The sequence below is a fragment of the Staurois parvus genome, unplaced genomic scaffold, assembly GCF_062004578.1.
Source record: "Staurois parvus isolate SC_StPar_1 unplaced genomic scaffold, SC_StPar_1.0 ptg001805l, whole genome shotgun sequence".
Lineage (NCBI taxonomy): Eukaryota > Metazoa > Chordata > Amphibia > Anura > Ranidae > Staurois > Staurois parvus.
In genome coordinates, this window is record NW_028319601.1 from 1432067 (window position 1) to 1457326 (window position 25260).

Here is a 25260-nt window from a genome sequence, read left to right on the forward strand (position 1 = left end):
TACTCTATAGCAACTGGGCTAGAGTTCATATTGATTACTATGCAAGCTCAACATGATTTCCTTCTAGGTTTATTTATTACCAGAAATGGAATTGTTCATAAATTATATTCAACTTTCCAATAAACATCTGCAGCGGTAGCACTGACTCACATAGAGCTCTCTAACATCATCACACTGAGAGAATGGCAGATACTCACGTGTTCCGTGTTCACAGTGGTAGTCTCATTGGCTTTCATGTTTATTAAAATGCTTCTGTGTCTAAGCTGCTCCTCAAGGGTCATGTTCAGTCTGGTCTTCAGCACTCTCAGCTCCTCCAGCAGCCGGGCCTGCCCATAAAGAATCATCTCTAACTCCCGCTGACTGTCTGATTCAAATTCATTCTCATCTGATTAAGGAAAGAAGACTTTAATAATATCATTCAGACGGATGACTTCAAACCCATTTTTTTTAGTCTTGAATGGAAAAATGAATTAATTGCAGGTGTGGTTTAGGCATCTCCTTGAAAAATTCAAGATTACAGATAAAATGTAGGACGTTTATTTGCTCCCCAAATATATTGCAAAGAAAACGTACAGCCACACACCGCACGTATCCAGCATTCTCAAAAATATACACTTCCAGACAGCTTTGACAAAAGCCACCGTGATTCTACTTCTCTGATATGTTTCACCCAACAAATGAGCACATTTGTTGGGTGAAACACACCAGTGTAAGAGGAAACCGGCAGAGTTTGTCTGCAACATTAGGAAATAAATATTTTTGGAAAATGTTGGTTACACATAGTGTGCAGCTGCGCTTTATACGTGGCCAGAAATGTTGCTGGAAGTTCAGAAGTAAAGTGGGTGGGTAAGCCTTTATTGGTTGGACTGTACCTTCCTATAACTATGAAAGGTTTTGATCAAGAAAGTAGTCATTTGCTATATGTCTTAGACTTCATGTACATGGACTCATTTGCATGTGTATTTTTTTTTGTGTACGGCTGCCCATAGACATGAATGGGTGGAGGTGGCTGTACATAGCTATGCACCACTGTTTGCATAGAGTAGCACACATGCACAGATGTAATCTCCCAATGCAAGTACATCCATTCATATCTATAGATTGCTTTATGCAGCTCTAGGACATCCTAGGCACGAAAAATACCTAGACTCTTTACGCTGCATAAATAAATGTATCCATGTGCGTGTAGCCTTACTTTTATCACCAACATCTATTAAGGTGCCCAACGGTATAGACAGGTGTTATCAGCACAGTATTTCCTACAGTCTTCTCGATTGTTAAAAACTACATTCAGCTCAGTGCAAGATTCCTGGGCCCAGAAATATGTTAGGGTTGCGCAGCCTACTGGTAGAATGTTCCGCTTTTATCTGTATTGCTTGCAGTTCTATTTCATTGAAGCTTTTGCATTATATCAGCACCCACTTATTAAATCTTCTAAGGGATGGATATAAAGAAGTACAAAAATGTTATCTGCAGGGGCGGACTGACAACTCATGGGGCCCCCGGGCAATAGGGGATCATGGGGTCCCTGTGTCCTTTCCCAAACTCAAAAAAGCCTATGAAAAAGTTACCAGAGGCATCTCATGGGGCCCCCTACTGACCCCGGGCCCTCGGGCAGTGCCGAGTTTCCAAATGGTCAGTCCGCCCCTGGTTATCTGTTTAAGAAAATGTAGCTAGTTTACTCCATCTGCTTTCTAGACAATATAATGATGGTTAGCACTAAATAATACAATTGCTAAGCTGTTGTTCCTCAAACCCACTAAAATTAGCACTGAGAGGCGAAAGTTTGAACATGGCCTAGTATATGTAATTTCCAATGCAGTATAAACAATATGTATAGCTCATACTATGTTGCCTGGAGGTTGAAATGTGAGGCATCCAGTGATTCTATTTATTATGTAGTGCTTACCCCCGGAGGGGCCGCTTAAAATAATCCATGTCTCCTTTACCTCTGCAGAGGCTGCCAGGCTCAGATACCAGTTCCAGAGCACACCGACAAACAAGCTCAGTCTAGGGGTGTCTGTTTGAAGATTGTTTGCAGTACTTGAACACAGGCAGGTAAAGGGATGTGGGTGCAGGATACTCCAAAACACAAGAAGTCACTAGAGCAGTGTTTCTCAACCTTTCTTCAGTCAAGGCACCCTTTAAAATTCTGCACAAATCTCAAGACACCCCAATCTAAAATGTAAAAACCTATTCTTCACACATCCAGTACACCCAATGTTAGAGGTGATTTATTCTTCCAACGCAAATACACCTTTGCACATTGGTACTCACTAGTATTCCAGTGTTTCACTCTCATTTTCTCTCCCTTACTCTACTAATGTGACCCCAGTCCTGACGGACAAGGGCAGGGGAGGGCCAAACAAGGATGATGTACATGCACCTGACACCCTTGTTATCAACTGATGATGTCATTGGTTGTTAGGATGCTGGCAGCTAGAAGGTTATAAAAGTGCACAATGAAATCTTGTGGCTTTGTGTACTAAAAGGCAGGATTGATCCACCTGCTGGGTTGTATACAATTTTTGGGCATTTTGCCAAGGCACCCCTGAAGAAGCCTGAAGGCACCCCAGGGTGTGCCTGGGCACCCTGGTTGAGAAAGGTTGCACTAGAGGAAAGATTCTTGGGCAAAGTCCTTGAGCAGCAGGGTTATGAATTGCTGGAGGTAGAGGGGACAGCCAGCTAGTCCGAGAGTCTGTAAGAGCAGTCACAGTGTTTTTAGGAACCTCTGGCATCTAAACCTCAAAATATAGGCACACCTGGAACTGTAGGCAAAAAGTCCTATTCACAACATCCAGAGACAGCCCCAAACCAGCCTCCCTGTAAAACTCTTCAGTGAAAGGGTTCTTTTTCCAGCCCATCTCCTTGAGGTAGTGTCCTCCAGCAAATTTCTTTCAGTCAAGGTTCCTCCAGGCCCTCAGCCAAGCACATGCTGGGGCTTGATAGCAAACGTTCTTCCGTAACATAGGCAGAGTTCCCAGAAGAGAGAACTCCCAAATATTTATCTTCTCCCCATCCAAACCTTCTGGGCCTACCTCCCAGGGATTGGCTGAGGTAAGAAAAACATTCATAATCCAGTGGCAATCCCTCCTACCCTATTTGCAGAGATAGGCAGGAGCAATCAACCACCAGGATTACGGCAGGACACTACACTTTGGTTTTCAGCACAAAAGGGCTGTTAACCTCTTCTTGCCCAAAATCTTTTTTTTTTATCATTCTGCAGAACAATAGCCAGTGCTTGGAGAACATGTTAGTAAACATCTTTCCTTTGGTGATACTTTGCATGGCTCTGAATCCCATTAGTCACTGACAGCTCTAGTCTCCACCGGCAATCAGAAAAAAACCAACAAGAGTAGTTGGAAATCATGTGATCGCTATGTCAGAAATGATAATGATTGCATGCAGGTTAGAGGCATAATTATTAAAATAAGCCCTCAGACTCCAGATGACACTGCAAATGCAACTATAAATTGAAGGTGGCAGTTTTTATTCGTTTAATGATGTAATTGTCAGATGCAATTACAGTTTTTAAAAAATAATGTAATTTCAAAATATATTTGTTTGCGCATTTGTCAGCCTACAGTTAAAAAATAGAATAGTTAACCAGTATACCAATTAAAAGCTCTATATATAAATTGATTTGAGTAGGAAAATTAGTTACTGTTAACTGATGCATATTGACCCTGCTAAATTTGAACTAGGTATCTAGGCCTCAGTGACATCATCATTTAATGCAGTTACTGCAAAATACTAAAATTAGGTACTGATTACACCTGCAAGGGAAAGTATGAACCTTGTATGGGATGATTCTTATGGAAATCTTCCTTATTCTTTTCTAGCTCTTTCTGAAACTCTTCAAACTCTTTCTCATACCTTTCCCTTTCTTCAGCTGGGATCTGTGATCCTGGGGACTAGGATGAAAAGAACAAAATGGAATCCAATATTAAACAAATATGGAGAGAGAACATCAATTTATGATATCTACTATGAAATTTGAATAAGACGACACACATGGATACATCCACGCTTGTATTTGCATTTGTTTGGAAGTAAAGCAATTCTGGTGCAAACAAATGTCTTTGCACAAAACACTTATCTTTATTATTATTAGGTAAGCTGACCATGGACAAGTAGTTTTTTTCATTCAGTCAGTGGGCTGCACCCACTGCTGTCAAAATGCACTGATCAGCGGCTGCGGCCACTGCTCTACAAAAGTTTTCCAGCATGTCCTTTCAACAGAAGTCAATCAAATGAACGGCATCTGTTGAGCAGGGATGGCCACACAGTGATTGAAATATAGCCAGTCATTACTAAACTGGTCCAATTTCAATCCGTATATGGTCATCTTTAATATATACATTGCTACAAGAGTATACAGTAGTAATAGGCATATACAGAAATATGCTGCCCTGCTTACAGTGTATCTACAGTAAGCTCACAAAGTAGATCTACACATATTTAAATGAAATTGGCAAAATGAGCACCAAACAGTTGTCTTAAAAACCCATAAAAATTGATTACATCAGGAAGATAAAGGGTAGCTAATGCTCAAATGAAAATGACAATACTTCCTAAAGGACTCTAATCTAAAGGCTCCTGGAGAGTGTTCTACATCAGTCATGATAGATGTGTGCTAGAGATAATAGTGCAGAATTATATTTTTGTGGAGGCCTAGCAACAAAACAAGCGGAAAGTGTCTGTGGTGGACCCAACTATTTCCTGCCTGCCAACTATTTTCCTGCCTACAGTTTCAGTGCTTTTATGCTACCTTATTTATGTTTTTGAAGCCCATTTGTCACTTCCTAGGCCTGAGAGTACACAAAACTTTCTTGCAGGTCCAAGAATTCTTGATGGAATCAGCCTGGTCTGTGACTGCATCGCTGCAACAAGAGGAATTGTAAGGGAAGGAAACAGTCCAAGGGACATGGTCATTGATGCGACGGACTAAGTCATCAGTTTCTGAATGCAGGGGAAAAGACTTTCATCCCAAAGTGTTCCGCAGCATCTGTTTCCTCTAGGGATACTGGACATAGATCTATTAGAATATCACTTCAACAAGGGAGACAGGTTTGTGGCCAGGATCAGAGATTCAAAGGACTTTGCAGTGGATGTACTGGTGACCTCGAGGGATTAGTTCTGGCCAACCTTTGCCTACTACAGATTCTTCCTCGACTGCTTCACAGCAGGGCCATGCAAGCAGGAGGCTGGGGTGGTCCCTCTAGATTTTAATTGTGCCCCCTAGGTCACTGAGAGAGCATCCACTGATTCATGATCCAGCCTGTTTCGGGGCAATTAATTTAAAGGTGCACTCTGATGTGCTGCAGACAGTTGTTAAAAGGAGGCACTCTGATTGGGACAACCCATTTAAGGGGGCACTGTGATGGGGATACCTGATGTAAGGGGGTACTCTGATGGTGAGAGTTGAGGTAAGGAGGCCATCTGATGAAAGTTAGCACTCTGATGGAGACCCTGATGTAAGGGGGACTTTGGTGGGAAACTTGATGTAAGAGAGGACTCTTATTGAGCCCTTGATGTAAGGGGGCACTCTTATGGGGACTCTGATGAGTACGCATGATACCTAATACATACATGATACTTAAAACACAAAACATAGTGTTTCCCAGATAATGACAAAGTATTGACATTGTGTCCCCTGACTTTTTTCCACTGCACCCCCAGATTGCCTTGCTTCACAGGATGGAAATAGAGGGTATTCTGGTGAACTTGGTGGCACTAAATCAATCCAGAAGGACTTGGAAATTGGACATTCTCCAACTCCTGGGAGACACTCTGTGATCACTTCCAAACTAACCAGACCTGCTGTCTGAAGGACCAGTCTACCATTTTGCTGCACTGATGTTGGCTTTGACAGCTTGGCTGTTCAAAATCCAAGTTCTCTGGCTCAATTATTCCTACATGCTTAAAGCTAAGAAATCAACCTCTTGCAAGGTCTATCATTGCACTTGGAGGGCACAGAAGTTTCACCCCAGACGACACTCCGTGGGATGCATCGCATCCTTTTCCAATTTGAGCTGGAGCAACATTTGGCCTTGAACACCTTGACGAGTCAAGTCTCTTCATTGTCCATTCTCTTTCAGAGACTGCTGGCAACGCGTTCTCTGGTAAAAGCCTTTGTTCAGGGGTTCATGTCACTCACTCTGTTCGCACACCTGTCTTGTCTTGGGATCTTAATTTGGTTCTTTCAACTTTACAGAAGTCACCCACTGAGCCTATTTAGGATATTGCTTTGGCTGACTCTACTGATTAGGAGGATTTTCTTGTGGCTATGATGTCAGCAAGATGGATCTCAGAGCTAGCAGCCTTATCCTGTGAGGAACCCTTCCTTGTTCTTCAGAAAGACAAGGTGGTTTAGGGGCCCTCAAGTTTCCTCCTTCAAATTTAGTCAGGCCATAGCCCTTTCTTCTCTTGCTTAAAAGCATTACAAAATAATCTGTCTACATTGTTTAGATGTAGTAAGGGCAGTGAAAGTTTATCTCTTGGCCACTGCATCCATTCGAACCTTGGAATCTGTTTGTTCTGCCTGTGGGCTCTAGCAAGGACTGTCCTACATCCCATCCCATTATATCTAAATGGATTCAGCAATTTATCAGTAAAGCTTACACTTTGAAGGATAGGAATCCTTCTTTCCCTGTTAAGGCTCACTCTACATATGCCTCTTGGGCTTTTCAGCACCAGATATCTGTTTCTCAGATTTACAAAACTGACATTTGGTCTCCTGTTCACACATTTTACCAGGTGGATGTACAAACCTCTGCTGATACCAGATGTGGCCATATGGAGCTTCAAGTTGCCTTTTAAGTTGGAAACCTGGTTCCCTTGTTTTGAGCCTCTTAAATTCGCCTGCTGTGTTGTCCAACCCTCAGTTGTCTTGCCTGGGGACACTCATGGTCAAAATTGAAAATTCTGTGTTCTGTACTGTATGATTAAGAAAAACTTTTTTTTAAACTTACCTGTAATATCCTTTTCTTGGTGAACAGTACAAGGCAGGGGCGGACTGACAACTCATGGGGCCCCCGGGCAATAGGGGATCATGGGGCCCCTGTGTCCTTGCCCAAACTCAAAAAAGCCTATGAAAAAGGTACCAGGGGCATCTCATGGGGTCCCCAACTGACCCCGGGCCCTCAGGCAGTGCCCGAGTTTCCAAATGGTCAGTCCAACCCTGGTACAAGGCACAGGCACCCTCCCCTCTGCACTAGAGTTTTTCTCTGTGTGCCAAAAATCTGTGGATTCCTGAGATGGGGAGGGGTTATATTGCTCATCCTAACAACTTTGTCTGCCAGTGTTCTTTCCTGAAGGTGGCAGCATATAACCAATGGATATGATTTAAAGGAGCCTGTGTCCTGTATTTAACTCAAAGAAAAGGATTTTATAGGCAAGTCAAATATCCTTATTTAACACTATTTAAATACACATATTTAGCACTATTTACCTCTTCCCATGAGGTACTTAGACTATACGTCATGAAGGACATGATATCATGGTCATCTATGGAAAAGAAGGATTCATTAGGAATAATTCCAGAAGATAAACATAAAAAATGGTATTAAAATTGAAAGACGCAATAGTAAACAGCCAGCCCACACAAAATTGATCGTTTAATTATTTATGGTGCCTGATGGGCTGACTCATATGTGTTGGATACTTCAACAATAACATATTTGTGTCATAGTTCTGCCCACTTGAGAGTTTTGGGTGTTTCCGCCCACCATTGCATATTTACATTTTGCAGACCCTGGAATTCAAGCATATGTATGTCTCAGCTATAGAGCCTGCAAGAGAAGTTGTAAGGTGATTTATATCTTTAGTATCTACAACCAAAAAATTTGGTGGACTGTCCCTTTAAACTGCAAACATTGGTTAAAAAAATATTGTGTGGTGCATGTTGCAGATTATGCTGTGCATACTAGTTTAAGGGTGTTTACTTAGATTTACGATTCATAAAACTGTATGAGTCAGGGAGCAGCTACTTCCATCAAACGGTTTTTGTACTCTCTGTAGGGATCATTAAAGTGACACTAACTCTGGCATAAAACTGGTATGAAAGAAAAAAATGTATGCAAGTACATATTCTTAACTCAAAAAAGTACGTTCTATGGCCTCCTTCAAATATCCAAATTATTTTTTTTTTTGCTGCTGTGATCCGACTTTCTGTCAAAGGGTGGCTACATTTGTTTTCCATAGTCCCACTGTATGTAGGAACATAGCTACTTTCTTATGCTTGCTCCTAAGATGGACTATGCGATATGTAGTGTGCAAAGAGCAGTGTACATGACTGCAACCAACGTATACTTTGATGAAGTCAGAAGTGACGAAACACGTCAGGACGTAGCATCGGACGTAAACCGGAAGTTACGGAGCGGCCATTTTAGAGAAGGTTTTTATATACTGTGCTGTATTTGAGAATGGATATATGCTGAGACACAGAACTTGTATGTAAGTGCAATTTTACTAATAAATGGCTCAATTCCTACTATTGCCTAGTACACTATATTGATTTATTCTGACATATGTTATGTTGCCATTGGAAATTGTATATATTCTGGAATGAGGGGAGCCTATGCCTATTTATGCTGGTGGATTTATATCGTCTGCTAAGGTGCATGGTCTATGGGGTGGTGGAGAGTGTTCTCACATACACTGGTAATTTGTGGAGACGTGAGGTGAGCAGAAGAGTATATATTGTCTAGAGGATATTACACTTTATCTGATTTCTTTGGAGGTGCATCTCCTATGCAGAGGGGGACGGATTTTGGAGGTTGAACCAAGGAGGGAGTTGGAGGTGGAATTTGTTAAAGCTATTCTCAAGTTCACATAGGGTAAAAGTATGACATACGTTTAGAAGTGGACACACGGTGGAGTGTTTTTGCAGGATTTGGCACTAGTTTGGAAGTGCGTTTCTTGTGAATGATATCATATATTGTGGATAATGCACTATGTGCGATTATATTTTTTCTTTTGAGGGTTAAGAATGGAATAAGAAGAATTTATCACATTTGGAGGAAGAATATTGATGAAGAAGATAATTACACTCATGGGTGTTTAGGATATTAAGACACAGAGATTTGGACTGTAAATTTTAGACTCCCGGGGGAGAAAGTATATTTTAGCGTCTGGGGTTTTATGTAATCTTGGTATAGGCACTATTATCACACCGGTATATTCACTCATTAACCAACGTACACTGCTTGTTCCGTAAGGGGGAAAAGAGGATAGGAGCTCACAGAGCATGTAACAAGGAGGTAGACAAACACAGTAATAAATTAGTTCATGAAAAAAAGATTGCAGGGCCATGAAATAGTGGATGTGCATGGATTAATTTTGCAGTATAAGGATTTTGTTTAGTGTTGATTTAAGCTGTCCCAAGGCCGTGAATTACAAGACATCCAATTATGATCTGGGCTAGACAGGTGCAGTTCATTTCATTCCAAATGGAAATTTGGACAAATTTTTTGTTATTATGATATTCAGATGTCTCTGAATTTCTGATTAACAATAGAAACTAATTTAAATGAATCCGAAATAACAAATGAAATTACTTCCGAAATTCGAACTGAATTTAAATTGAATTCAAAAACAAAATTGAATTTGGAAACAAGAATACAATAAAATAGAACAGAAAATAAAGAAAAGAAACAGAATAGAATAGAAAAGAATAAAACAGAACAGAATAGAAAATAACAGAATAGAAAGGAACAGAAAAGAATAGATTAGAATAGAAAGGAATATAATCAAATAGAAAAGAATAGAATAGAAAAAAACAAAACAATAGAATTGAAAACACAGGAATAAAAGAATAGAATGAAGTAGAATAGAATAGAAAGTAATATTCAATAAACAGTTCCTATGTCTGTCCCATGCAGCACACGTGGAGTTCTGCAAATGGTCTGAAGTTTACAAATGGACAGAACCCCTGTAAACATTTTGTTCATGAACCGCACATTAACTGTGTGCATAAGTTGACTATGTAATTTGTATGTAATTATGCGAATCATTATACACAGTAACACAAAACTTTAAAACATTTTTGGTTTTAAGGGATGAAACGTACCAGCCAGTGCGGATGTAGCTGCAGAGACCCCAAAATATCCAGTGGATGGGAGCACCATGTTGGGAACTACTGCACACACCTTGTATGCGCTATCTCTTGGAGACATCCCAGTGTAAACAGAGACCTGGAAACAGATGCATCTGTATTTCATATTCCCTTAAAACGGTATTAAGCACAAAGCTAAAAATGTATTATATTGCAGCTTATTAATCATTAGATGTGATGGCTGCATTAGTTTTGATTTCTTTGGCTTTTTCCCTCTGTTTTCACCTGGTGATCTGGTCAGTAACATATCTCCTGTATTAATGAGACAACTATGGAGGAATGAGCATAGGGGGCACAGCAGATGGCAGTGTTGTCAGTTTGGGAGGAGAGAAGTGTTAAATGTAGTATCAGATTTAAAAAGATATTAAAGCTTTGGTGTTTCTTAAAAAAAAACAAAAAAACAAACCATGTCATACTTACCTGCTCTGTCCAATGGCTTTGCACAGAGCGACCCCAATCCTCCTCATCTTGGGTATCCTGACAGCACTTCTGGCTCCTCCTCCTTGACCAGTGCCCCCAATAGCAAACCACTTGCTATGGGGGCACTGGTGAGTGTTTGCTCCCGAGCCCCGCACTATGCATCCATAAGATACAAAGAGCTGAGGCTCAACCCCTAGCTCTCTCCTCATTGGCTCACTGGCTGTGATTGACAGCAGTAGGAGCCATTGGCTCCCACTGCTGTGTCTCAGCCTATGAGGAGAGAGAGACCTGGGACAGCCAAGGCTTCTGTGCAGATCGCTACATAGAATACATCATGGTAAAAAACCCTCAGCCTTTACAACCACTTTAAAAGGAGAAGTATAGCCAAAGCTATTTTGCCTATACTTCTACTGTAGGACACAGGAGTGCAGTTTGTTCTGCACTCCTGTGACCTGATGGAGGGTTAGAGCAGAGAGCTGGAGACCGACAGTCACAGCTCTCTGTTCAGAGAGAGGGGGAGAACTGAGTGATCAGCGGTGTTTGCTCGGTTCTCACTGCAGAGCTGGCGGGGGAAAGATGCAGCTACAAGTCGATACTGCTTCCACCTAGTGTGAGTATAAATGTACAGGTGGCATGTGTCACCTACTCAGAAATGCAAAAGAGAGTGAGTGTGTGTGTGTGTGTGTTTTTGTGCACTCCTGCTGCCCTGTAGCAGTATTTCTGCTATAGGGCAGCGGGAAAGTGGTTAACAATGTCTCACTAAATCTGTACATTTAAAATAGGACCTTCACTCCCACCCCCTTGTCACCGGGTTTCTTTTTTAACACTCTTTTACATTTTAAACTGGGTTATTTAAAAAAAAAAAAAAAAATACAGTCACAAGCCTGGCAAATCCAGCATTAGTCTATTAAGATCTGCTGCTCTATGCTGCACAGCCAGGTCCCATGGCACCATCTTTACTTCTGATGCTACTGGAGGCCAGCTGTCTATTCCAAGTTCAGACAGGTGGTCCCTTGTTGATGAGCTCCAGCACCACCTTCCTCCAGCCATTGTATTGTAGGTGATGCCTCCTGGGATATATGACATGCTTATCTCAGGAGGCTTCAGGATCGGTGGTGACGTCATTCTTACCTAGGTAAGAATGGAGATGATGGCCAGATATGAACTGAAATGAGAAATAAAACATATGTATGGGGATGTTAAAAAAAAAGCAAAGTCTCATTCTGGAGTGAAGGTCTGCTGAGATCCTTCTTTTCCTATCTGGTTTAGTCCCATGTCATAGAAAACACATTTCGGTTCCAAACTACCCATCACACAATTTAGTTTCTCATTATATTTTGTCCATTTTAGAGGCTTTTAAATCATTGTATAGTTTGTTTTGAGGAGCTGTATTGCAGCTATAATCAGATCTACATATGTGCATTTCATATGTTTAGAATTGGTATGGTGCACTCAGCAACTGCAGATAAAGATTTGCCATTTTACTAATGTGTCACTAGGTGGCAATCTTGTGTCTCTAAACAGATCATCTTTACTGCCATGTGGCTGAAAAATCATTTTTATGTCTGACATTTTTCACAGTTAATCACAGCTAAGCTTTTCAATCTAGAAAACGTCTTTCTCTGCTCCTGCAGGCTCCAACATGCTACCAGACCAGGCCTGCAGCCTCCTTCCCCCGCCACATGCTATGACAGTCTAAGGTCCTCTAATGTCATCCATAGCCCTGCACTGGACAAGAGGACACTGAGGGACGGTCCACTGGCAGAGTGGAGATGGTATCATTTACCAGGGGAATGGAGTAGCTGGTAAGTAGAAGTGTTTTCACATCCCCTAGACCAGGGGTAGGCAATCTTAAAGAGGTGGAGATCTACCTGAACAACATGGGAGAAGTCAAAGATCACCAGGCACAGTGTCACCCAGTTCCATCTCCACACAACTGATTTAAACATCTAATTACTGTACTACCATGTTACAATTGCATTCATTGCACAGCAATCATGGGTTTAAATCAAGTGGTGGGGCCTCCTCATCACCTGTCAAACACACTTGGATCGCTTTTGTCAGGAGCAGCAGTGCCTGCCACACTTGTGAACAAGCCCTTAGTTGCATCCAGCAGAAGCACTCTTAGGGCTTATTCACATGTAAAGTAGGGGGTGGTAAAACCCTGTGGTTGAGTCACAGTTTTACTGCCCCAATCCTTACCACCACCACCCCCTTTTAACTGTTGCAGCAGCAGCCAAAGGTGTACACTGCTGCAGCAGGAATTACATCCCTTGTTGCTTTTGATGGGTGCTACCGCCTGTCAATTGAGACCCATTCAGGTAAATGGGGCCACTCTGCAAGTGCCCTGCAACTGCATGCTTCTGTGGGGTCCAGGGGGTTAAAGCAGGTGGTGAGAAAGCAACACAATGCTGCCTGTCTACCTCCTTGTTTTCTGTACTGCACAAGGCTGCAGGGCACTTGCAGAGCGGCCTCATTCACTTGAATGGGTCATGCTTGGCTGGTGCTACACCCATCAACCATGACAGGGCGTAGGAGGCAGCACTACAGAGGAGACATTGGCTTATGCGGCTCTTGCTCCATACTACAGCTCCAATGTAACAAGTGATCCCTCTGCACTGCACTCTGTTTGATGCTCTGGGATGGATGGTCACCAAGCCCTGACTGGGATCTACCAATCACCTGGCCGAGATCTACTGGTAGATCACGATCTACTTGTTGCTGACCCCCGTCCTAGACTAACCCAGCAGTTAAAGTGTTACTAAACCCTGGACCCTGCATTCTCTATATCTGATCTTCCACAGCACACACAACATAGAAATGCAATTATTTTAGTAAATATAAACTTCTGAATACCTTTTCTTATCAGCAGTCTTGTGACTTCTATCAGTGTCTGGCTGAGCACTGCTTAATCTTGAAAGAGGAGTTTTCATTCTGCTCTGACTGTGCTATGAGGCTGCATAACTCCCGACCCTCTGTCTGGATAGTGCTGATTGGCCCTGTGCTGATCACATGCATCCTTCCAAAGAAAGAAAAACTCCAGCAATACACACTAGACTGAGCATGTGCAGAGTCCTAGAGCACTGTAGTATCAGCAGATGGATTGGGGACAGTAGAAGGGGAGGATCAGAGATAACAGAATCAAATGACCTTTTTACACAATGTGGAGGATTAACGCCTTAGGTTCCATTGGGAGTATAACAAACATGCTTTACTCCATATACAGACTGATTTTACTGATGTGGCAGTGGTGGAACTACCAGGGTCGAAAAAAGTCGCACTTGCGACCGGGCCCTGGAGTTACCACACTGTGGGGGGGAGGGGCAAGAACCCAGACTGTGTCTCCCCAGTGTTGCAGGTTTTGGGAGAGAGAGCTGGCCCTACAGAGTCACCTCTTACAGTGTAAGGGAACTCTGCGAGTTCAGATGTAAGGGAAATGCTGCAGATTCAGATGTATAGAACAGTGCGGATTCAGATGTAAGGGGAACTCTGCAGTTGCAGGTGTAAAGGGGAACTCTGCAGTTGCAGGTGTAAAGGGGAACTCTGCAGTTGCAGGTGTAAAGGGGAACGCTGCAGTTGCAGGTGTAAAGGGGAACTCTGCAGTTGCAGGTGTAAAGGGGAACTCTGCAGTTGCAGGTGTAAAGGGGAACTCTGCAGTTGCAGGTGTAAAGGGGAACGCTGCAGTTTCAGGTGTAAAGGGGAACGCTGCAGTTTCAGGTGTAAAGGGGAATGCTGCAGTTTCAGGTGTAAAGGGGAACGCTGCAGTTTCAGGTGTAAAGGGGAACGCTGCAGTTTCAGGTGTAAAGGGGAACGCTGCAGTTTCAGGTGTAAAGGGGAACGCTGCAGTTTCAGGTGTAAAGGGTAACTCTGCAGTTTCAGATGTAAAGGGGAAACTGCATATTTAAATGTAAAGGGGAACCTCTGCAGATCCAGATGTGAAAGGGAACTCTGCAGATCCAGATGTAAAGGGGGAACTCTATGGACTTTGATGCAAGGGGGGACTCCATATGATTAGAAATGTTATTTATTCACAAAATATATGTATAGTGTATACTATACAAATTTTGCTGTGCACCACTAAAGTGTTTGGGTTTGGCTTGAAGAAAAGGTGGCAACCCTACCCAAGCAGCAAGATGGTAGTTCCGCTGCAGAACATGTGGAATGGTTCTGCTGCGGGACCGCGATTGAAGCAAAGGGACCTGGGCTCAGAGGGATGAGGGGGGGGGGGTGTTAGGGGGGCCCTTCATGGTTTCTTGCACCGGGCCCTGAAGGCTCTAGTTACGCTTTTGTGATGTGGGTTTAGTAGCACTTTAACCGTCGCAGTGCTGGTGCAGCCCCACTGCTAGGGAGGATTCGTAACTTCCTGGAATTTAGTTTTAAATACCTTTCCATCAAATATGACTTTACATGTTACTATGTGGCAACACAGACTGGAAAAACAACATTTGCCTTAATGCTGTGTGAAAAAAACAAGTCTTAAATTAATAAAATCCCCTGAAAGCATTTTAAATATAAATCAAAGGTATTAATTAGAATATCACATGAGCGTGTATTTTGTAGTCTACTATAGAAAGCAATTATCACTTATTTCAAACTGTCAGCTAAGACATCTAGAATACAAGCATGGTATATTTCTGTTTTTAGTATCAGCATGATTCTGTTTTAAGAGTATGGAATGCCAAAACATTTTTTCTTAGATAAATTTTCATTTCTTTTTTTATTATTTTGTAAAATTTTTGTAGTGCTTTGTCCTGTCTTCCTATGTACTGTGAAAGGCTAGCTACAGAAGACAGAATGCCCCCTCTCATGGTCACATGCATCCAACAACACGGCTAGCAAGGAGACAGCTGCCCAGACAACTGGTGCTCATCTCCAGCTCTGAACACTTTCCCAAGAAAAGCACCAGCAAGAGAAGAGGCTGGCACTCCTCCCCCCTATCCCCTTTGCATTCTTTTTGCCACTGCTTGTCTCAGGCAAGTGCTTGGAGCTATCTTCGTACTAGCTGTGTTGGACAATGGCAGGGGTGGGGGGCATCCTGTCTAATCATATAGCTAGTCTTCAACAACACTTGGGAAAATGGAACAAAAGTATTACATGTGTTTTGTCCCCTGGGAGACAGAACACTAATACAACAATAAATTAGACTGCTTATTCAAATGTTAGAACTCCTTTTGGGTTTTTACTGCTCTCTGTGTCTTCTCTTCGAAGGATCACTGTCTCTATTTATCACAGGGGCCATTATTTCCAGAACAGGGTATAATAGGAAACCCAAAATATAATAGCTGTTATTGAAATCATCCAATAGGGACATCAGGAGGGAATTACCCCACGCTGTAGAGAGACTTTCTTTAACATCCTCTTGTGCCTGGAGTACACAGAGTGAAGGGAAATCGCCTCAATAGGACACAGACAAAAAAGAAAACCAAAAGCCTAACAAGGGTCTTAACCATTCCCAACTGTAGCTAAAGCAAATAAATATATATGACCAATGTATGCATCAGAGAGTGCTCGGATCACCCTTATACACAGTACTTCTGATTTATATGTACAGTTGTGTTCAAAATAATAGCAGTGTGTTGAAAAAAGTGAATAAAGCTCAAAATCCTTTTAATAGCTTTTATTTCCATACACACAAATGCATTGGGAACACTACACATTCTATTCCAAATCAAAACATGAAGAAAAATATATCACATTTGTGTTGTTCCTCAAAAAAAATTGAAGAAAAGTGAATATTAGACTGTTCAAAAAAATAGCAGTGTTTGTATTCTTCTTTACAAACTCAAACATTCACTATATAAACTGAAAAATGTTTGAAGATTTTGCTTTCCTTTGAATCACTTAATGAATATTTAGTTGTATAAGCACTGTTTCTGAGAACTGCTGTACATCTGTGTTGCATGGAGTCAACCAACTTCTGGCACCTGTGAACAGTTATTCCAGCCCAGGATGATTGGACTACATTCCACAGTTCTTCTCTATTTCTTGGTTTTGCCTCAGAAACTGCATTTTTGATGTCACCCCACAAGTTTTCTATTGGATTAAGAACCGGGGATTGGGATGGCCACTCCATAACGTCAATCTTGTTGGTCTTGAACCAAGATGTTGCACGTTTACTGGTGTGTTTGGGGTCGTTGTCTTGTTGGAACACCCATTTCAAGGGCATTTCCTCTTCAGCATAAGGCAGCATGACCTCTTCAAGTATTCTGATGTATTCAAACTGATCCATGATCCCTGGTATGCGATAAATAGGCCCAACACCGTAGTATGAGAAACATCCCCATATCATGATGCTTGCGCAACCATGCTTCACTGTCTTCACAGTGTACTGTGGCTTGAATTCAGTGTTTGGGGTCGTCTGACAAACTGTCTCCGGCCACTAGACCCAAAAAGAACAATCTTACTTTCATCAGTCCACAAAATGTTACGCCATTTCTCTTTGGGCCAGTCAATGTGCTCTTTGGCAAATTGTAACCTCTTCAGCACGTCTTTTTTTCAACAGTGGGACTTTGCGGGGGCTTCTTGCAGATAGCTTGGCTTCACATAGGTGTCTTCTAATTGTAACAGTACTCACAGGTAACTTTAGACCTTCTTTGATCTTCCTGAAGCTGATTGTTGGCCGAGTCCTTGCCATTTTGGCTATTCTTCTATCCATTCGAATGGTAGTTTTTCGCTTTCTTGCATGTCTTTCAGGTTTTGGTTGCCATTTTAAAGCATTTGTGATCATTTTAGCTGAGCAGCCTATCATTTTCTGCACTTCTTTATATGCTTTCCCCTCTCCAATCAACTTTTTAATCAAGATACGCTGTTCTTCTGAACAATGTCTTGAACAATCCATTTTCCTCAGAATTTCAGAGAGAAATGCACTGTAACCAGCATGAACAACATTTGCTGCCTTCCTTCCTTAAATAAGGGCAATAATTGCCACCTGTTTTTCAAAGAATGAATGACCTCGCTAATAGAACTCCACACTGCTATTATTTTGAACATGCCCCGTTCAATTAGTGATTCAATTACACAGAATAAGCAGCATGCATGTCATGACTGTTGGGTCTGTTGGATTTCTATTACTCTACTACACCTGCTAGTAAATTATTTGCCATGTAGAAATATCATTTCTACCAAAAACAGTGATTGATCAGGTTAGTGATGTCGGACTGCTATTATTTTGAACACAACTGTATGTATATATTACACAATGAGCTTTAGAAGTAGAATAGCTTTTATCTGTTAGCAGAATGCTACTTAGGCCTCTTACCTGCAATGTTTTCTTGTAATATGTTATTTTTACTCTAAATGGCCGTATGGTGTTGCGAAAATGTTCAACACAAGTTCCTAATGCTTGACTGGAGCCATCACTGTTGTGGGAAAACAAACATGCACAAAACTGTAAATTATTACAATGAACACTAAATTCTGAAATTGTAGACATTCACAAAATGTAAATTTAGTGAAGGGGTTCATATAAAACCAAGCTACAGATGTCATCAAGCTGCACGAAAATACTCATTCAAAACTAAAACCCCATCATTTTGTGTTAGTTTTCAGGATGTTGTCTGACCATAGACTTACAGAATGATGGGTGTGACATACTTGCAGTCAAGGGGCCTGATTGGAATGGACTGATGACGCCTCTGTCCATTTTCTGTTGTAACCAACTACTGTTATCCTTCAGACCAGCCATCTCATTAGAGCCAGGGGTGTGACAGCCAGGGTACAACAATTCTATGTGCTAGCAGCAGCACAGTGGGTTTTTTATATTTTAATATTTTTATTGAGAAACAAGCAAACAATAGCATAAAACAAAATGGCAATAAAGTCCACCCACATGGCGGAACGACATATAGAACACGATCAGAACACAGATAGGCACGCAAAAAAAAAGTGGCTAACAATGGCTATAGTGATATACTCAGAGAGTGCCAGTACCATCAAGATATTCAAGTTTCGGCAATCAATAAAGAAGAAAGAGAGAAGAAAGAAAAAACAACTCTTAAGGGAAAAGGAGAAAGAAAAAAAAAAGGGGGGGGGGGTTAGCTGTAAGACTCTCATGATATAGAAATATAACTGATCCAAGGCTCCCAAGTTCCCTCAAATCTGGACACAGTGGGTTTTTTAAATTTGATTTTCACTGACAGTTTACACATATCATCATTCTAATCCTCCCATCTTGCTCATTTGCAAGTATTTTTTTGAGGGAAGCATGTATCTTTTTCTGCAGGTACTTGCTTACAGTTTCTCCTTTCTCACCCATGCGATAATGACGGATCCCTTGCCACTACCTCCCAACCCCTTTGCCACCAACAGCCTCTTGGGTTAGAAATCACACATCCCAGGAGGCTTTAGGATGTTTTCCAACCTTGCTGGCCATCTTGTGCAAGTGTAACACCATCCATGCTAGCTAGATAGGCTTTTTTTTTCTTTTGCAGTAGCTGAGTAGCAGCCTAGGGATGAGTCAGCCTGGGAGTGAGATAGTGAGTTCACCTCAGGACAGGCTGGGAGCCTCTGTCAGGTCATGGGTTCTGGAGCTCTCCCACCTCTCAATAAACCTGAGAGCTTTCTGGAGAAGGCCCAGATCTGCATGTTTGAGGGACCTTGGTCAATCCCCTGGCAGGAGGCTAGGCATGGTGACCAGGGCAACCCTCAAATGTGGCAGAGCATGTATAGTGTCAGGTGGAAGATGGATTGAGGAAGGCTGGAGTCTGAAGCCTGGGAGGGGGTCCCAGGAAGGGAAGCCGACCTTTAGGCAGATCGCTGGAAAAGAGGATCTCCACTGCCTCAACGTCTCCCAAGGAGGACAGCTTGTGTAGCAGGGAAAGAGCCAACCACCAAGCTAACAGGAAGGGACAGTGTAGTACTCTTACACCCCCTGGGCCAGATAAGGGGAAAGGGCAATCAGGTGCAAGACCCAGCTAGCTTCTCATCTGGCACGGTTTCTAAATTAATAGCTCTTGGCCCCCCTTGCCCAGGGAATACCCTCAGTACAGCTGTGTGAAGAGGACTAATCATCCGGGATCTGAGGAGGTACACTATGAAGAGTCTTTGGAGCTCTTCAAAGAAATTGGCTGATGCTAGCCACATTTTTGTACATAGTTGCTAAGGAGTTTGTCCTCAGGTTCTGTAGTTCATCTCATATACCCCTAGACCTCATCCAAGTTGTTAACCCCTTAATAAAAACTAAAAAAACGGATTGTTTTACGGACTTTGAAAGCACAAATGTGGAAAATGCATGTTGACTGGCCATGCATAGCATAGGGGGACCCAATCAAATCCAGCGTCCCTTACTAGGGTAGTGCTGCACGAGTGTACCAGAGAGCTCATCAGGAATTGACAGCTCCCAAGATGACAGCATTAGAGCAAAAAGAGCTGTGAAGACTTTGGCTGCTAGGAAGACAGCACTACAGTATATGCAACTGTTGGCTTTTACTCTGGGCCAGCCAAGTGGCGTTGCCCTTTAACCTTTGCTGCTGATAAAAAGGTAAAAACAAGCATATTTATAATTTGTTTCGTTTTCTTGAAAAATAAGTGTTCCCTATTACTTACTTTCTGTGGCAAAAGGTGAGGGCAAATCTCTCCAATGGGGTCACAGGCTGCAGTCAAAACCAAACAGAATTTGTAACCTTTCTCCACTATCTCTTGGCTGGACTTGGACTTTTATTATGTGCAGCTGAAGCGGTCACATTCCTGGTAGAAGAGCTTGGTTTGATGAGGAAGGCCTCTCTTACACCTCTGACTCGGGCCCCCTGATAGAGCAGACAGGTGGTGCAGGAGTACAGAGTGGCATGAGTACCTATTGATCTTGCTAGCAGCAGGGCTGGACTTACTCTTTGGATCAAGCAGTGGAAGACCATCAGTGGACTACAGTGGAGCAGGAGTGCCAGAAGGACATCAGTGAGCAGGAGACACGAGCAGGCTGGCACTGGCGACAACAGACAAGCACAGGCAGAAGACAGGCAGCAGTGGAATATAGGTAGAGGCTCACAGCAGGCAGTCTGCAGTGATGGAGACAGATGCAGAATCAGACAAACCAGGTCATAAAGAGGCAGACAGATCAGGTGCAGATACGTAGGCAGGAGGGCATTCAGGATACATGCCAAGTCAATAACAGATCAGTGGAGCAGCAGCAAGGGGCACAGGCAGAAACTAGGTCAGAGGCAGGCCTGGGTCAGTGCTGGCGGAGTTCAGGAGTAGTCAAGACAAGCCAGGTCAGCAACAGTAGCCAGATGCAGAGTAAATAGGTTGCAGGTGCACGGGATCACTGTAGACTAGACAGCACTGAAGCATAGCACAGGCTCAGTTTAGACTGCTTGGTGCCAATGTGAGCAACAGATGCGTGCATATGAGCTACAGATGTGCCCGTGTGCGCACAAATATGCACGAGCACGAATGTATGAGCACGTGCATGTTTCCTACGTTCCTAAGACACCGTCCAGAAGAGCCATCCTGTCTGCTGGTATGCCCTTCCTGACAGAAGCACTCTGCAATCACATGAGATTATTGGCAGTTACAGGCGTACCCCGGTTTACGAATTTAATGTGTTCTGCAAGACTTTTCGTATTGCGAAAAATTTGTAAACCGAAATGCGGTTTCCCATAAGAATGCATTGAAAACCAATTAATCCGTTCCGGAGGTCAGACAAAAAGTAAAAAAAAGTATTGTTCAAAACTCTTTGTAAAGGGCACTTTAAAGGCATAAATACTGTACAGGGACATGAGTAAAAATTAATTTGTAAATGCATTGAAAACCAATTACTGTTCCGGAGGTCAGAAAAAAATCTAAAAAAGTCTTATCTGTTCAAAACTCTTTATAAAGTACACTTTAAAAGGCATAAATACTGTACAGGGATACGATTAAAAAAAAAAAAGTAAATGCATTGAAAACCAATTAATCCGTTCCGGAGGTCAGAAAGAAGTAAAAAAAAGTCTTATCTGTTCAAAACTCTTTATAAAGTGCACTTTAAAGGCATAGTACTGTACAGGGACATGATTAAAAAAAAATTGTAAATGCATTGAAAACCAATTAATCCGTTCGTATTGCGAAAAAAATTCGTAAACCGAGGCATTATTTTCAATGGATTTTCATTTGTAAACCGAAAATTACGTTAACCGAGGCACTCGTAAACCGAGGTACGCCTGTATTGTATAAACTGTGTAGTTTAATTTGTTCCATCAGTTAGTGATAGTTTGTTACTCTTTTTATGAAACACAGCTCTGTAATCATTAATGCATCAAATGCATTTTTTCATGCAAGCAGTGTAAGTACCTGAATTTTACTTGGTATCAGCCTCTTGCAGTTTAATGCAGCAGAGCTTGGACTGGGACAGGAAAAAGCAGCACAATGAGCCAATCTGCTATACTGTGGTGCGAGAAGCACGCTGATAGGAAGAAAGAACATTGTGACAGAGAGATAAGCTTATTAGTGTACCACTTCTCCTCTCACTGCCCACTCACCATGGAGAGGCATTGAAGGAATAGGTAAGTGCATAGGAAACTACAACAAGGAAAATTCATGTTCCTCCTTGCTAGGCAGGGCTGTGCTGCGGGGCAGAGCTGTGTAAATCTCAGGACTAGATGGACAAAAAAAGAAATCCTTTGGGCAGGTAAAGCAGCTTCCTATATGTATTTCATCTGTGTACAGTTGCAAGAAAAAGTATGTGAACCCCTTGGGATTACGTGGAGTTTTGCATGAATTGGGCATAAAATGTGCTCTGAACGTCATCTAAGTCACAACAATAGAAGAACACAGTCTGCTGAACATAATACTACACAAATATTAGATGTTGCCATGGTTTAATTGCACATAACATGTAAACATTCACAGAGCAGGGAGGAAAAAGTATGTGAGGCCCTAGCTTAAGGACTTCTCCCAGAGCTAATTGGAGCCAGGAGTGAGCCAACCTTGACTCCAATCAGTGTGATGATATTGGATGTGTTGCTGACAGCTGTCCTGCCCTTAAAAAACACACACCTGTTTTGGGTTTACTGGTTTCAAGAAGCACTGTCTGATGTGAACCATGCCTCGCAGAAAAGAGCTCTCAGAAGACCTACGATCAAGAATTGTTGACTTGCATGAAGCTGGAAAGGGTTTCAAAAGTATCTCCAAAAGCCTTGTTGTTCATGTGTCCATGGTAAGACAGACTGTCTACAAATGGAGAAAGTTTAGCACTGTTGCTACTCTCCCTAGACATGGTCGTCCTGTAAAAATGACTGCAAGAGCACAGCGCAGAATGCTGCATGAGGTAAAGAAGAATCCCAGAGTGTCAGCTAAAGACCTACAGAAATCTCTGGCACATGCTAACATTTTTGTTGACACATCTACAATAAAGAAAACATTAAACAAGAATGGAGTACATGGGAGGACACCACGGAGGAAGCCATTGCTGTCCAAAAAGAATATTGCAGCACGTTTGAAGTTTGCAAAAGAGCACCTGAATGTTCCACAGCACTACTGGCAAAATATACTGTGGACAGATGAAACCAAGATTGAGTTGTTTGGGAAGAACACACAACACTATGTGTGGAGAAAAAAAGGCACAGCACACCAACATCAAAACCTCATCCCCACTGTGAAACATGGCGGAGGGAGCATCATGGTTTGGGGCTGCTTTGCTGCCTCAGGGCCTGGACGGATTGTTGTCATTGATGGGAAAATGAATTCCAGAGTTTATCAAGACATTTTGCAGGAAAACGAACGACTATCTGTCCGCCAACTGAAACTCCGCAGAGGATGGGTGATGCAACAGGACAATGACCCAAAGCATACAAGTAATTCAACAAAACAATGGCTGCAACAGCACAGAATACGCCTTCTGGAGTGGCCCAGTCAGAGTCCTGACCTCAACCCAATTAAAATGCTGTGGCATGACCTTAAGAGAGCGATTCACACCAGACATCCCAAGAATATTGCTACACTGAAACAGTTTTGTGAAGAGGAGTGGTCCAAAATGACTCCAGATTGTTGTGCAGGTCTGATCTGCAACTACAGGAAACGTTTGGACTTAACTGATTGACCCTCCTTTGGCAGCAATAACCTCAACCAAAGGTTCACATACTTTTTCCTCCCTGCACTGTGAATGTTTACATGTTATGTGCAATTAAACCATGGCAACATCTAATGTTTGTGTAGTATTATGTTCAGCAGACTGTGTTCTTCTATTGTTGTGACTTAGATGACGTTCAGAGCACATTTTATGCCCAATTCATGCAAAACTCCATGTAATCCCAAGGGGTTCACATACTTTTTCTTGCAACTGTATTTGACGGTTTGCCTGGTGTTCACCTTTAACAGCACATTTGTGCTGCTAATAAGAATCACCTGAGTACCTTAGCCCTAAACTGTACACAAAAGAGATATTACTTTTTATAGCCATTTCATCAACGCTGTACGTACCGTAAATGATCATACTGAAGTTTTCCGTTGTTCCCCACAATAACTATTGCTGGGTTATTTCCCTGGACAAAAGAAAGCATTAAAACTGCTGATTTAAGTTGGCAGTATTAAAACAGAAATGTGTAATAATGCAAAAGAAGAAAATATAGCAAGGCTTTACAAAGAGGGAGCAAATGTTTAAAGGGATCGGTTACCTTTCCCACTGAACCATGTGTGCATTCCAGGATCCCCAGAGTACATCATATTCCACTGCTTGGTTGGTAAAAAGGTGCTCCTTTTCCTTTCTGTATGTGTGGGCCATGCTTTACCCATCAGCAAAAAAATCCACAATACTGGAAACGAGCCCCCAGCAGCCACTCCAGCTTGTTCAAATTGCACACATGTCCAGTGCATTGTTTTGTCTCTAGCAGCAACACGCAGTTTGAATGAACCAGTGCGTCAGGTGGGGATGCACTACCAATGTCCAGTCTAAGCACCAAGGAGTTTCTGCTAACAGGCTATACATGGCCTAAATGCATGGACAGGAAAAGGATCACCATTTTTACTGGCTTCCATTCATGACAGTTTTGCTTACATTGTAATCATGTGATCGCTATGATTGGACATCATGATCGCTCACAGTGGCTGCGCGCCATGATCCCCTATGCCCAGTGGACACAGCGGTCATCAGATTGCACCATTGCGTGCCACAGGGGGTGCACCAGAGCACAACTATGTACCAGTATGTTGTGGTGCCTGCAGCTGCCGCCAACATGCAGTAAAAGTACTGTGGGTGGGTGGCAAGTAATTATGTATAAAATACAGTTGGGGAGATCTACTGAAACTGGTGCACTCAGAATCTGGTGCAGCTGTGTATGGTAACCAATCAGCTTTTAACTTCAGCTTGGTCACTTAAGCTTTGACAATAAAACCTGGAAGCTGATTGGTTCCTGTGCAGAGCTGCACACTTCAGTTTTTGTAAAGGCCCCAGTATACACCTTTTAAAGGCAGTACACCTAAAAGTAGTTTCACAGTTACAGGTGGATAATACTAAGCTGTCATTTTAAAAGTCTGGGGAGTGACATCTGAAAATATGGACAATTAAAGTGTTACTAAACCCACAACAGTAAAATCAGCTTGTGTATGCAGTAAAGCATGCTTGTTATACGTACTGTGGAACCTATGGGGTTAATCCTCTGCGTTGTGTAAAAAGGCCTGATCCTCTCTTCTCTGTTCCTCCCCTTGTTTAAGTGACCACCTCTTATCTCTTGATAAGACAGGCTGAACCGTAGGCATTTTTCACATGCTCAGTTTGGTGTGTATTGCTAGAGAGGTTTTTTTTTTCTTGGGGGAGA

General features: G+C 42.3%; 1 protein-coding gene across 1 annotated transcript in view; it reads right to left on the reverse strand.

The window, feature by feature from the left end:
- LMAN1L (lectin, mannose binding 1 like) overlaps positions 1 to 25260 on the reverse strand; it is a 73423-nt gene that overhangs the window by 41018 nt on the left and 7145 nt on the right. Inside the window, exons 4-9 of the mRNA XM_089663928.1 lie at positions 23927 to 23988; positions 17796 to 17895; positions 10073 to 10196; positions 7454 to 7509; positions 3797 to 3914; positions 198 to 385 (exon numbers count right to left, since the gene is read on the reverse strand). Coding sequence (XP_089520054.1) covers positions 198 to 385; positions 3797 to 3914; positions 7454 to 7509; positions 10073 to 10196; positions 17796 to 17895; positions 23927 to 23988 — 648 coding nt within the window. The remainder of the gene's footprint in view (positions 1 to 197; positions 386 to 3796; positions 3915 to 7453; positions 7510 to 10072; positions 10197 to 17795; positions 17896 to 23926; positions 23989 to 25260) is intronic.